Consider the following 12,445-nt stretch of genomic DNA (forward strand, 5'->3'; position numbering starts at 1 on the left):
ATTAAACATTTAAAAAATCATGTCCCTAGTTTTATTGACTACAGCTAGATAATCCTGTTATAGTTATGTTTTGGTCTAATAACTGACAAGTCTATATAGTTCTTATTACAGCAGCCTGAGTACCAATGAGAACCAATCAAATCATCAGTATACCCATATATTTTGATCTCTACTTACGACATTCAGTAACATGATGATGCAAAAGTTGATGCATACGGCAGTCCCCGTAGTTGCAACCTGAGAGTTATTCCTGATTAAAGCCCATTTAAAGGTAGCAAAAGTGCTGACAGTCACAACACGGTAAATAACAATGCCAAAAACAGCAGCAATCACCACACAGATCTGAGGTAGAGAAAGATCAGATAAAGACAACAGAAAAACAATACAGTCATAATTCCTCAAAAACAGAGATCACTCTAGTGGAACCCACAAATAAACGGATTCTCTTAAGAGGCATGGCACACTGATGGCATTGCACTTCTGGAGCTTGTGTGATAATTCTGAATCACTCCACATCTTAATGGGATATCTTTTATTTGCCAGTGTCATAACTACAAAATGCTTATGTACTAAAATGTCATGCCTACAAAAATCAATGAAATGTATTCATTTCAGTGGAAATTTCATTTCCACTTCTTGCAGTTGCTTAGAAGACTTTCTCTGGGTTGCCAGGGAAAGCTTTCCTTTTGGGCCAGAGCTTTTAGAGCTTTGCTGAATGCTATTCTTTCACCATGATCAGCATCACATTGCATTTACATCCTGCCTGCTTTCCTCTATTGAGGAATCCAAGGCAGCTTACATTTTATCCTCACAACAATCCTGATTCATAGTTATTGTAGCTGTTTTTACGTATGCAGTGTATTTAGTATTATTTTAAAACTTGTCTTTAGTCCACTTAAAATAATATAGTGCTCCACTTTTGAAAGCATAGTTTCAGAAAGCTTCTTTCAAACCTTTGCCTTTGAAGGAATAATACCAAAGCTATCATAATTACAGCTGCACTATTAACATAATTAGTTATATTACTTGATTAAAACCCTTTTGATCCACTGAAAAGAATATCCCGACTAGCCATATGCAGATTTTTAAAACAATGTTTTTGGAGAAAAATGTACAAAATGTACAAAAACTCAGTGGGAACACCATCTATAAAGTAACATTCCTATTTTTCTTGCATACAGGATGAAATGCTGCTCCAAAGATTGTGTCTGCCATGATACATGCATGCATCATCAAAACCAAAGCTGGTTTTTTCTCCAGTAGTATCATTTTATAAATATGCAAGTATATGCAGATTTAATAGATTACTCAGTCAGTCATTAAATTCATACAATTAATTGATCGACAGAACAAACCTAACTGACAGAGGAGCTCCATTGAAAGGGATGGGGTACAATTATACTCACAAAAAGCTCTGTAGGTGGAACTGTAGTGTTGGGAATGTTCCTATTGAACAATACCCACTTCATCTGCTGGAGATGTTGCAAAAATGTTCTGCCAATGCCAGTGTGAAGTTTGAAACCAATGGGTGGAGGAAATTAAAACTCCAAAGAATCATGCTGGACAAAAATCGGATTGTCTGCCTCTCAACCCTACCTTCTTCCCTGCCTGCATCTTCTGCCTTGTCCAGCAAAATCCAGCAAAGCTTAAGAAGTGGTGGACAACACAGCACTCTCCACCCCATTTAGGAATACACCCAAAGGTTTCTTTATCTGAGAAAGTGCTCTAACCATATTGAATTTTGCCCAGATTTATTATTGGCTTTCAGATTGTTTTCCTATACAGATTTGTTTTCTCTTGGAAACTGTTCAAATGAGTGTGAAGACAAGTTTGATATTTGGATTCACAAACCTGCATAATTAGATGGTTCTGCCTGATTGAAAAACCACTGTAACATTTTGGAGCATGGTGAACAATTGGGGAGTATTTGATGTTACTGAGTTGCTTAAGTTAATCAGATGTCACCCTAATAGGAAGCCATGGGAATTCCACGTAAAAACACAATGGTAAAGACATGTCTCATTATATAGGTAATGAACATTTATGCATTTCTCTAGAAATGCACAGCTTTTTTTAAGACCCGAAAAAAACTTCTAATTTAATGTTGTCCCCACAGCCAATACTTCATGAAATTGTACTGGAGTGTTGAGGGTTTCCACACTTTTTGTCTGAAGGGTTCAGGCAGGCTTTGGCTCAACAGAACAATACAGCTCACAATTGCTTAAGGCTTCTGGCTGGAGTATGTTGAAAGGTATTAGGATTCCCATTCCCCCATCTAAATATCATAGGAGTGCACTCATAACACACAATCCTATGCAAGATTGGGCCGGAGAAAATGGTCCACAATCCCCAGCATGCCTTAATTGCTTTTCTGATTGAGGCAAATTTAGACATATGTTTAACTGTTCCTGAAGTGAGGCCGTATGATGACATACGAAATCTCTCATAATGACATAATAATGACCCCTGGTTCCATGAGAAGTCAATTAATGCTGATGTGCAATGAGACTAAAAGAATACATGTCTCTAATGAGATCTTAGACAACTAAGTGACTCTCACTTTCATAAATACGGGCATAGAGAACATTTGGAAGATTCAGGTGTATTATATGTGCAGAGTGCTTTGGGGTCTTCATATGAGGAAGCACTTTCTTAAATAGAAAGTGTTATTACTGTCTGTATGGAGAAGAATCAAAAAAACAAGGACAGAGTTGCTCATTAAGTGTCATTTCCTAGGACATGGAGGAAGAAAGACAAAGCAAAGCAAGGAAGTCCTCTGGCCTATACTGCAGTACTTCACTTATGAACTTAAGAAAATTGCTATAATTATGATTACAGCTACTTCCCTACAAAGGAAATGCTCTGTTTTAAGTTAAATGTGCATGCAAAATAGATTTCAATTATTTAAACCTTTAATTCTTTAAAACTCATATTTAACATGTGCTTTAACAAAATGATGATCATCCTCATGTCATCAACAGAGCACAATTCAGATTAAGCTTGTCTTACTGACAGTCTTGAAGAAAACTATGTAAACATAAGCATGTGATGTACACACAGAGGAGCACAAGCAAGGATGGGAAACCTGCCTGCCCATATTCTTTGAATAGCCTGTGCAAATGTTAAGTGGACTCTGTGGCATGGAGCACCTTTTATCAGCTTAAACCAACTGTGATATACCAACCGTGTTCTTATCTGGCCAGAAAGAGCGTGCCTATATGCTCTAGTAGCCTCTTGTTTGGATTACTGCAGTGCTATGCAACCCTAACATTCAAAGCCTGAAATGGTTTGAGGCTGGGTTACCTGAAGGATTATCTGCTCCAAAGTGTACCTACTTGGACTATGAGGTCATCTTTGAGGGTCCTTCCCTGGGAGCCCCTTCCAAAGGAGGTGAAGTGGGGGGCTACCAGGAGGAGGGCACCCCAGTTATGGAACGAGTTCTCCAAAGAGGTATGCCTGGCATCTACATCAGAAGAAGTGGCATCAGACAGGGCTCTTGCAAGAGGTAGTCTAAGTCTTCCAGGAGCCACACAGCTGCTGCTGCCTCTCATCATGCAGCTCTTCAGTGGGGAAACAAAGGGCAGACAGCTGCTCCAAAGAGCCCCTGCTGGAGGCAACGGGAACAATGGTGGATACCCCTGCAGAGTGATTCAGTTTGCTGCTCCTCCCACTCTGCTGCCTGATGCAGGTGCCTTACCTGCATGGTAGAGTCATTTAAATGTGAAATCCCTTCTCTCTATGTTGAAATGGCACAAGACCAGAAGGACTGCATCACTTGCTTTTCTAAATATGTAATATTTACATTTGTAGAATTTACTATCAAGTCCCTAAGATTCAGAAATAACATGTTAGATGTCATTATATGATAACTATGTCTAGACGTTAAATGTCGGACTCTGGCAAAAATATTTTAAATAGCAGGAACAGCTTACATCTACTACAAAACCAATCTAGAAACTCCACATTTGGCAACAGAGATAAGAAAGACTAGCTTTCAGGCAACTTGAAGAATTAAAGTTTCCAAACCATAAAAAATATTCCAGATGCAGAAACAATAATTCTGCTGCATTTATCTGCAAAGGCTTGATAAGGCTCCGGTTTTCCAGATATAGGATTCATTCTCTCTTTCTTGGAGTACTTGGCTTCAAACTGGGGGCGTATTTCTTCCTAAAGAACACACAAACAATTTTTAAATAGAATTAGACAACAATGTATTGACAACAATTTTGGTAGTTCTTTTTATCACTACATGATTTAATTTAACCAGTGAAGCAGGCCAAAACATTGCAAAATATTAAGCACAAAAACTTATCTGCTGATATTGATAGACTGATTGAGTTTCCCTAAAGAATGTAAAAGTTTCTCTTAAGAAGTTTCATGAGCCCAACAGAAGGTAAGATCTGTCTACAGCTTTGCAATCCTCTCCTTAGCAAAAAGATAATGGTCCTTACAAGTGAAGCTATGGAACTGTAGGATTTTCATAGCTTCTGGCAGCAGCAGAAAAGCCTTTGGAAGACAAAGCATTTCTGGTTCCTCCCATTCTCTGACATATGGTGGATATTCACTGGTGTGGAAAATAAATATGACAGAGTAAGGGCCTAACTACACAGAATGTTCATTGTGTGGTTTATAGTCATGTTCAGGGATCAACATTGTTGGACATCTTTGGAGGGTTCTGGTGGTTCAGAAGGACCCATCACCAACCCTGCTGGGTGCTCTCTCTGCAGGTGGCACTGTTAACAGAGCCAAGGAATGACAGTGCTGCTTGCAGTCACCAGTTCTCCATGCAGACACCTGTGACATTTTATCCAACAGCAGCACTTATGGTAGGTGACGCTGAACAGATGCTCCATTGAGTTCTGTGGTTGGTGGCCACCATGTTAGGCACGATAGTGTGCAATGCTCACCACTTATGTGCAGCATTGCCTGTTGGGAAAATCAACATGGTATCTGACTGCCATGGGAACTGAGCAGAACACCAGTCTGCCTCCAGTAAGCAGCTCTGCTGCCCACCATGGTGAGAGAAAACACATCTGCTGGGAGGAGCGATGGAGGAGAAGCCTGGCAGCCATGGCAGCAAGCAGCTGCACCATGCAGAGGCACTGGCGGCAGCAAGGGCAGTGGCAGCAGCCCAAGGTTGGGAGGACACTTTCAGTGGCACCGTGAGGATGTCCCATTAAATTCTGGTGCCATCAGCCGATTTTAAAAAAGGGAATCCTAGGCACTTGAGACTGCAGCATGTAAGGAAGGAATGTTTGCCCTTATTACCCCAGCCATGATCTTGAGGAAAATGCTCCCTCAGACTAATTGCTAATTGCCGTTGGGGGAATTTCTTTAGGATTGTGACTGAGGAGGAAGAGCAAAACCTTTCTTCCCTGTGGCTTGAGGCCCCAAAGGAAAGGATCCACTGCCCAAGGCTTAATTAAAAACAAACCAACCAACCCTGATGTGCCTGCTGCCCATGCAATTATTGTAATGTGTAGTGAGGCCCTTACTTTGGTATGTGATCCTGGGGAAATTCTGGATTGGGCTGCTGCCAATGAGAGAAAGAGCAGTATCACAAGCCAGCATTTGCAACTGAAAATTAAATTTGGCAGCAAATAAATTTACTGTACACAAACAAGGCTATTTACTGATGTGTAAACAAGAAGTTTCAAAAGACACGAACAGAGTCTTTAATATGCTAAGCCAAGTAAGGCTAGAAGGTTAATAGCAGTTGTTATCAATGGAAAAGAGCTTGAATAAATTTATGCTTAATCCCTTTATCTTCTAGTAGAAAACAGGTTAGTAAAGATTAATTTTCTGCTTTGCCTCTTGTAATGGAACTCAGATTCCCCAAGTGAAGTATTTCTGGCCAGAGGAGAACCTCCTTACCCCCTTTGGGCCATGTTGTCCAAAATCAACCTACTGACAATCTTACAACCTCTCAAAGAGCTGCCTGTAACCCACTGTTTCATAAATGTCTGGTTCTAGATTTCTCATGAACATGCCAGTTTTCTGTGTACCAATTTATTTTTTAAAATCCTTATATGAAGGAAGGCTCAGTCATGTGTATCCCCACCTACATTTTGAAATGGCACAGCCCAAATAGGATTTCAGCTTGCAAAATCATGGTTTAGCAAGCTGAGAATGAGCATTGGGTGTGCATTCTTTCCTCTCTCCTGTGCACACCATCTGTTTTGATCCTGATCTGTTAAAGCTTAAACCAGACTTCCCTCTTATATCTGCAATGGGGAGCTCTAGTTTAATGTCAGCGTATGAACTCTGGTCTGAAACTGCAGTTTGTTCCCAGTTTAAGACCTTGGTTTCAAAACTGACATTAAATAGAACCCACCATTTTGGATTCAACAGGGAACTCTGATTTGAATAGATTGGGGTGAAGTGCCCAAATGATAAACCAACCAGATAAGGGAACGGGCAAGTTCGTGGTCCTCAAGTTCATTCTTGGCTTGCAAAAAACTGTGATTTAGCAAGCTGGGATCTTTTCACCTGAACCAGCAGCCAAGTTTGCCATCTCAGTGAGAAATTGACATAAAGGTAACATCATAAACTTGCCTCATTTTGCTTGCACAATGGTCAATATTTTTATTTTAGAAGTTGTTGTTTGACTGATTTGTTCACCTGTGGTTCTGATGTAAATTTCATGGCCTAGAAAGCTTCAGAAAGAATAGACAGGGAAGCAAACTCTTCGCTGGGAAATTCCTGTTCCCTGTAAGGTTGAAGTTCTATTTTACAGCCATCATTTCTAAACCTTCTTCTTGTGATAGCTACTAAAGCTGCAAATATTCATACAAACCTCCTCTTCTTCCCAGTCTATCAAATCCCAGTCATAAGCAATTACAGCTCGTCTTCTTTTCCAAAATTCCAGGAAAACAGTTGCTACCATAAAGAAATGAAAGAAAAACTCTATACAAGATCACATTGTGGAAAGAAAGTTTGCTGTCATAGACTCATGGTGTTGGAAGGGACATCAAATGTCATCTAGGTCAAGCCCCTGTGGGTTCAGGAAATCCCGTGTTCTAGCATCCCTGATGAGTGACTCTGTTTAAAACAGCCAGCCTCTGTTTTAAAGACTCAAAGTGAGGAAAGTCTACCACATTTCAAGCCAAATGGGTAACTTTGCATGTCTGGTTATCAATAAAATCTAGTACTTCAATTCTGACTTCTCTGCAGCAGTCTTGACTTCTCTGCAGTAGTATTTTAGCCTCCTTTTGGGAGGAAACATAGAACACAGAAAGCCTCTTTGCACCAAGTTGGTTCATTGGTTCATCTAGGCCAATATCAGTGGCTGCTTGCAATGGTTCTCTGGGGCTCCTGATGGGAGACTTTTCCAGCCCTACCTGGGCCTTTTTATAGGCAAAGCATACACTCAGTCACTGAGCTATGGCCTTCCACTACAAACAAATGAGTTACATCTAAATGTTACTGATATCAGATTGTTTCTGAAATAAACACTGCTTGTGTAAGTTTTGGTTTAAGGAAGGATTAGATAGTGTTTGGCCACAGAGGCAAGTTTGCACAAACTCAAGAGAGCCTTTCATCTCAGCTGGAAGCCTCACAGAAAAAGTGTTATTTTTATTCTTTCCTAAGAAATGAATGATTGTGACTTTTTCCAAGATATACTTCTAATACCATCAGCATATTTATGGACTGCATTGACAGACAACTGACTGAATACCAAAGACCCCACTGAAACGTGTGTTGGAAAGCTAAAATTAATTTGAATATTGAGTTCAAGAAATCAGTGAACTTTAATTATATATCCTAAGGATAGGCAATGTTGGAAGATCCGGGGATCATTTTTGCCTCACCTAGACAAAATGCCATGGGTTTTACATGTCCCGCCCCATTCCACTTTTAATGGTGTCCATAGTGACCACAGAGCACAAATAAGATCAGCATTTTAGTGGGTGATAAGCACTGATGTTTTTTCCTAACACTTTTAAAAATGAATTTGTGGGCAGTGATGTTCACATATGACCTGTGGACCCATGAAGGTGTGTTCTGGAAAGCATTCTCATTTTACACAGAATAATGGTGGTGCCCAAAGGCCTGATCTATGTGGACTGAGGGTTGTACAGGACATTAGGTTAAGCACAAGTTTTAAAAAGCATGCTTAGAGCTATTCAGTTCCTTTTTCAGACAATGCAGCTTGGCAGAGCCTTTTTCTGAATCAGGGCCATGGTGTGTGTAGGTTAACCCTTTCCTTCCCAAGCCATAAATCCTGCTCTCCTCCCATTGTTACCTCTCCCTGAATGTTGTCTTTTCTGCAAATACACCTTTTAAGAGTGTGTGTGTGTGTAGTGGTGGTGGTGGTGGTGGGGATATCAGCTGTGGAGGTAATATTTGGCAGGAAAGAGAGAGAAGGTCTCAATCTGGACTATGGACCAGCATGGCTATTTTTTTGGAGAAAAGAACCTGCCCAATTTTACACATGCTTTAAAATATTTTTCTTCATATATGGTGTAGTTTAGCCACGAATGTTTAACTTAGAAGTTATATGGGTTAGTTGGTCAACATGTCCAAAAACAAAGGGCTCCCTAAAGGTAAAATAAATAAATATGACAATCTTTGCTATGGCTGACATGGTAAAGTATTCTTCCAAAGCACCTGTGCTCCGTATACAATTAATTTCAAGGCACAATTCAAAATGGGGTTACCTAAACCAGAAAATTTATGGAATTCATGTCACATATGTTAAACATGGCCATATGTGTTACTTTTGATGACATGCTTCTTCATGAGGAAGGGTGAAATCATTCACTGGGATAGCGATGAGGCTGAAACTTGAAGATCTGGAATTGAAAAGGTTCTTTGCAGAGCAGATTTCCAAAAATGTATCAGTATTACCCCCATTCAAGCGCTGTGCCCATATAGAGTACTGTAGCATGCATAAGAAGCATGGGGACACAGTTGGGTCCTAGTTGAGTGGGAAGGCCTGCAGAGGTCTTCTACTTATGTCCACTTGACCAAGAACTGTGCTTTATCAGGGTTCTTGATCACACTCAGGATTCTAAGCTTTCTGTAGACCTCTCCACTCAAGGATGGACTGGGCACACGCAAGGATGTGAGGGATGAGATATACAGCCCCGGGGCTCCTATGGGTGTTACTGCATAATGCCACAACAGAGCCCATATTTGTCCTTGGAACAAGACTTACCCCACACGGCCATGAAAACAGCAAAAAATACAGTAGCTCCATTGTCAAAAAGGTGTGTAACCTGGGGGAAGATAATTAGTTTAGCTTTTCATTTTGGAAAAATACCCACAAATTCAGCTGTTTTGTGAAAATAAGATATACAGTCTATTCAGAAAATCTGCTTAAACTGCAAGAGGTACTTAGGATTAGTATTATGAACAAGCTTGTTTTAGGGTTTCATTGGAATATCAGTAACAAGCAAATCATTTGGTTCTTTTTTACTTCCAGACTACCATTTCAGCAAGTCATCTGGTTGGAAATCCAGGCACGGAAAAGCCTTTCTGAAATAAGTGGGATACTACATGTACTTGAATTTTGCTCCTGGGGGAAAATCATTGATCCCAATATATTGGTAAGCAATTCATTATGCAGAGAAAAGCTACAGAATAAAACCTCAGAGTTCTAAGTGCCAGTTGTACAAAGTCCTTACACACACGGGCTATTTTTCCTGCCATCTTACAAATTGTTTGAAAGAAATTCTGCTTCAATGATTTCTTGCAGAATCAAGATCTCTAAGTATAGAACTGCATCAGACATAAATGACTGAGATTTGATAGTGAATGAATGCTGGGTTTATTGTGAGAAATCAATCAATAAGGTATATTCATGATTCTAAAGTGTCTTATTCACATAATATCATTGAGCTTCTCCTGTAAAATCCCATCTCATTCTATGTACTTATCTATCAACAACCACATGCATAAGAAAATACCATTTACTACTATAATGATTGTGGTCATCATATGCCATCAATTTGACTCCAACTTAATGGCGACCCTATGAAAGGAAGCCCTCCGAAATGTCCTATCCTTGACAGCTCTTCTAAGTTTAAGCTGTTGCTTCCTTTATAGATTCAACCCATCTTTTATTCATCTTCCTCCTCTTCTCCCTTTGACTTTCTCTAGGTTCTCCAGGGAGTCTTGCCTTCTCATGATATATCCAAAGTGTGACAGCATCAGTGTTGTAACTTTTGCTCCCAGGGAAAATGATTTGATTTGATCTAGGACCAGCTTGTTCATCTTTCTGTTGGTCCAGGGTATTTGCAAAGCTCAGCACCAAGTTTCAATTGCATCATTTTTCTTCCTGTCAGCTTTCTTCACACGCTAGCTTTCACCTTAGTGTACTTGGTCCTATATTTATTAATACTTAAGGGCACAATCCTTAGGAATTGACACTACACAGAAAAAGAGCTCCAATCTGTACTTGTGTCTACCAACTTGGGAGGAGAAACAATCATATTTTAAGATCTCTGGGATGCTCTCTTGGGAACTGCAGATTCACACCATAAATTCCTTAAGTAGAAAAAGGTGCATTCATTAAATTGCAGGTTTGTAAAAGGCATATTTTTTCGCAATACCAAGTTAAAAAAAAAACCCTGTTGCTGGAAAGAAAAAATATATATATTTACCTTGGCATAAACACAGCTGTCTGACAACCTCATGAAAGGGCAGTATTTATCACATATAGGACACATTATAATATCTGTAGCTTGGCAGACTTCTTTACTGGAAAAAAGAAGAGATAACGATGAGTAGCTTAGTTTATAACTAATATAGTTCAAAGTGTTTTCATCACAGTAGGGTGATGTGCCATATCAAATCTAGCCGTTTTCGTGCTATCAGAATTGTAAAGCCTACAACCTGCAAAGTTTTGCTTCAGGCTCAGAACTGATTCACACATTTATGTGCGTCAGCTGACAGTACAACATGTAACATTCTTCATGAGTGCAATCTGTATACATGTGTACACAGTCAGTTGATCTTCACACACATAATGGAGTATTTACACATTGTTACAGGTTTGTAGTGATATCCCAGCCTCACTTTGCTAAGAGAGCACATGATCATAGTACATCATCATTCACTAATTTTCCTGAAAGTATGTTTCCAGAGTGCTATTGCAGAATGTTCTGGTTTCCCACTAGGTGAAGTCAGGACAGGTATGAGATTCTATTTTCTGTAATTAGAATAATAATTGTGCTACATGCAGAGGGCTGAGTATAAATGGATTGTTTTCATCAAATGTTTCCCGGCATTCCTGTTGCTAATACAGAAGGGGAAAGAACAGTCATCCTCTTCAGGTGCTCCTTTCAGTGATGTGTGGGATCACACATCTGCTCTAAAGGAATGTTCTCTAGTTGCCAAGCACCAATAGATCAGTTAATTCCCTATTTATAATAAAATTTAGTCCTCTGACACTGTTCTGATTGACCTCCCACTGCCATGCCAAACACACAGGTGACACACAGCACTCTGTCATGAGGTGTGTTTGTGAAAGAAATGTTGGGTTCAGACAAGCATTTGTGCTGCAAAACACTCTAGCACAAATCTCTGTAGTTCAGCTTAGCTCATGCTCATGTCAGTACTTGGTCCCCTTGGAAGATATCCTCCAGATAAAAATGAGGGCAACACTTGAATGCATGCAGGGCAGAACTCAATGGACCCCTTGTACCACAGAGGCTGGCAGATTCACGTGAAGCCACACTACAGGCTGGCCACAAGGAAGAAAGCAGGAACTAATAAAGGCACATTCATACCAAGTGTCTCATGCAGCATCACAAAACAAAAACAACACACACACTCAGCCTATGGTTAAGGTATTAACAAATTGTTTAAATTGTTGGCACTAGGAGTGGGAAGACATCTATAGTAAGCAAACAGCAGAATTCTCCAGGGCGGCGCAACCTCTGAGAGGTCTGTCAGTCAGCAGTGATCTGTGGGGAAGGGAGAATGGTGGTGTGAAGGGCCACTATTTCTTCTAGAATGTGGCATCCTACTTCTCTTGTGCTTCTCATTTTCGTTTTTTGCTGGTTTTCTCTCCCTACCTGCCTATTCTCTGCACTTCCTTCCCTCCCAGCTAGCTGGTACATTTCAGAGGACAGCTAGTCTTTTTTATCAGAAAGTGTGGGAGCATCCTGAGCCTTGTCCTGCAATCCTATGCAAACTTTACTAAATATAATGGAACTTATTCCTGGGAAACATGCATAGGATTATGCTTTGAAGAATCAGTAGTACTGGCTTGGGATTCCCCCTGCCCTCCACTGAGGTCCCACCCCCTGTCCTTTCCTCTAACTGCAGGGTTCACTTCTCTTTCAGCTTCTCTAATACCACTGGAGATCTTTAAAAAGGATAATTCACACACAGGAAATTGCACAGTTTCACTGTCATGTGTACAGACCTACATATGAACAAAACAGAAATTTCTTCAAGGAACAGCTACACACAGGCATATAAACCCCGGTGTGAA

General features: G+C 40.2%; 1 protein-coding gene across 1 annotated transcript in view; it reads right to left on the bottom strand.

Annotated features, from left to right (window-relative positions):
• ANO4 (anoctamin 4) overlaps positions 1-12,445 on the bottom strand; it is a 92,418-nt gene that overhangs the window by 23,236 nt on the left and 56,737 nt on the right. Inside the window, exons 11-15 of the mRNA XM_044455295.1 lie at positions 10,608-10,704; positions 9,161-9,221; positions 6,797-6,879; positions 4,027-4,167; positions 178-342 (exon numbers count right to left, since the gene is read on the bottom strand). Coding sequence (XP_044311230.1) covers positions 178-342; positions 4,027-4,167; positions 6,797-6,879; positions 9,161-9,221; positions 10,608-10,704 — 547 coding nt within the window. The remainder of the gene's footprint in view (positions 1-177; positions 343-4,026; positions 4,168-6,796; positions 6,880-9,160; positions 9,222-10,607; positions 10,705-12,445) is intronic.

Source organism: Varanus komodoensis, unplaced genomic scaffold, assembly GCF_004798865.1.
Source record: "Varanus komodoensis strain SLA01 unplaced genomic scaffold, ASM479886v1 scaffold8, whole genome shotgun sequence".
In the NCBI taxonomy this organism is placed as follows: Eukaryota; Metazoa; Chordata; class Lepidosauria; order Squamata; family Varanidae; genus Varanus; species Varanus komodoensis.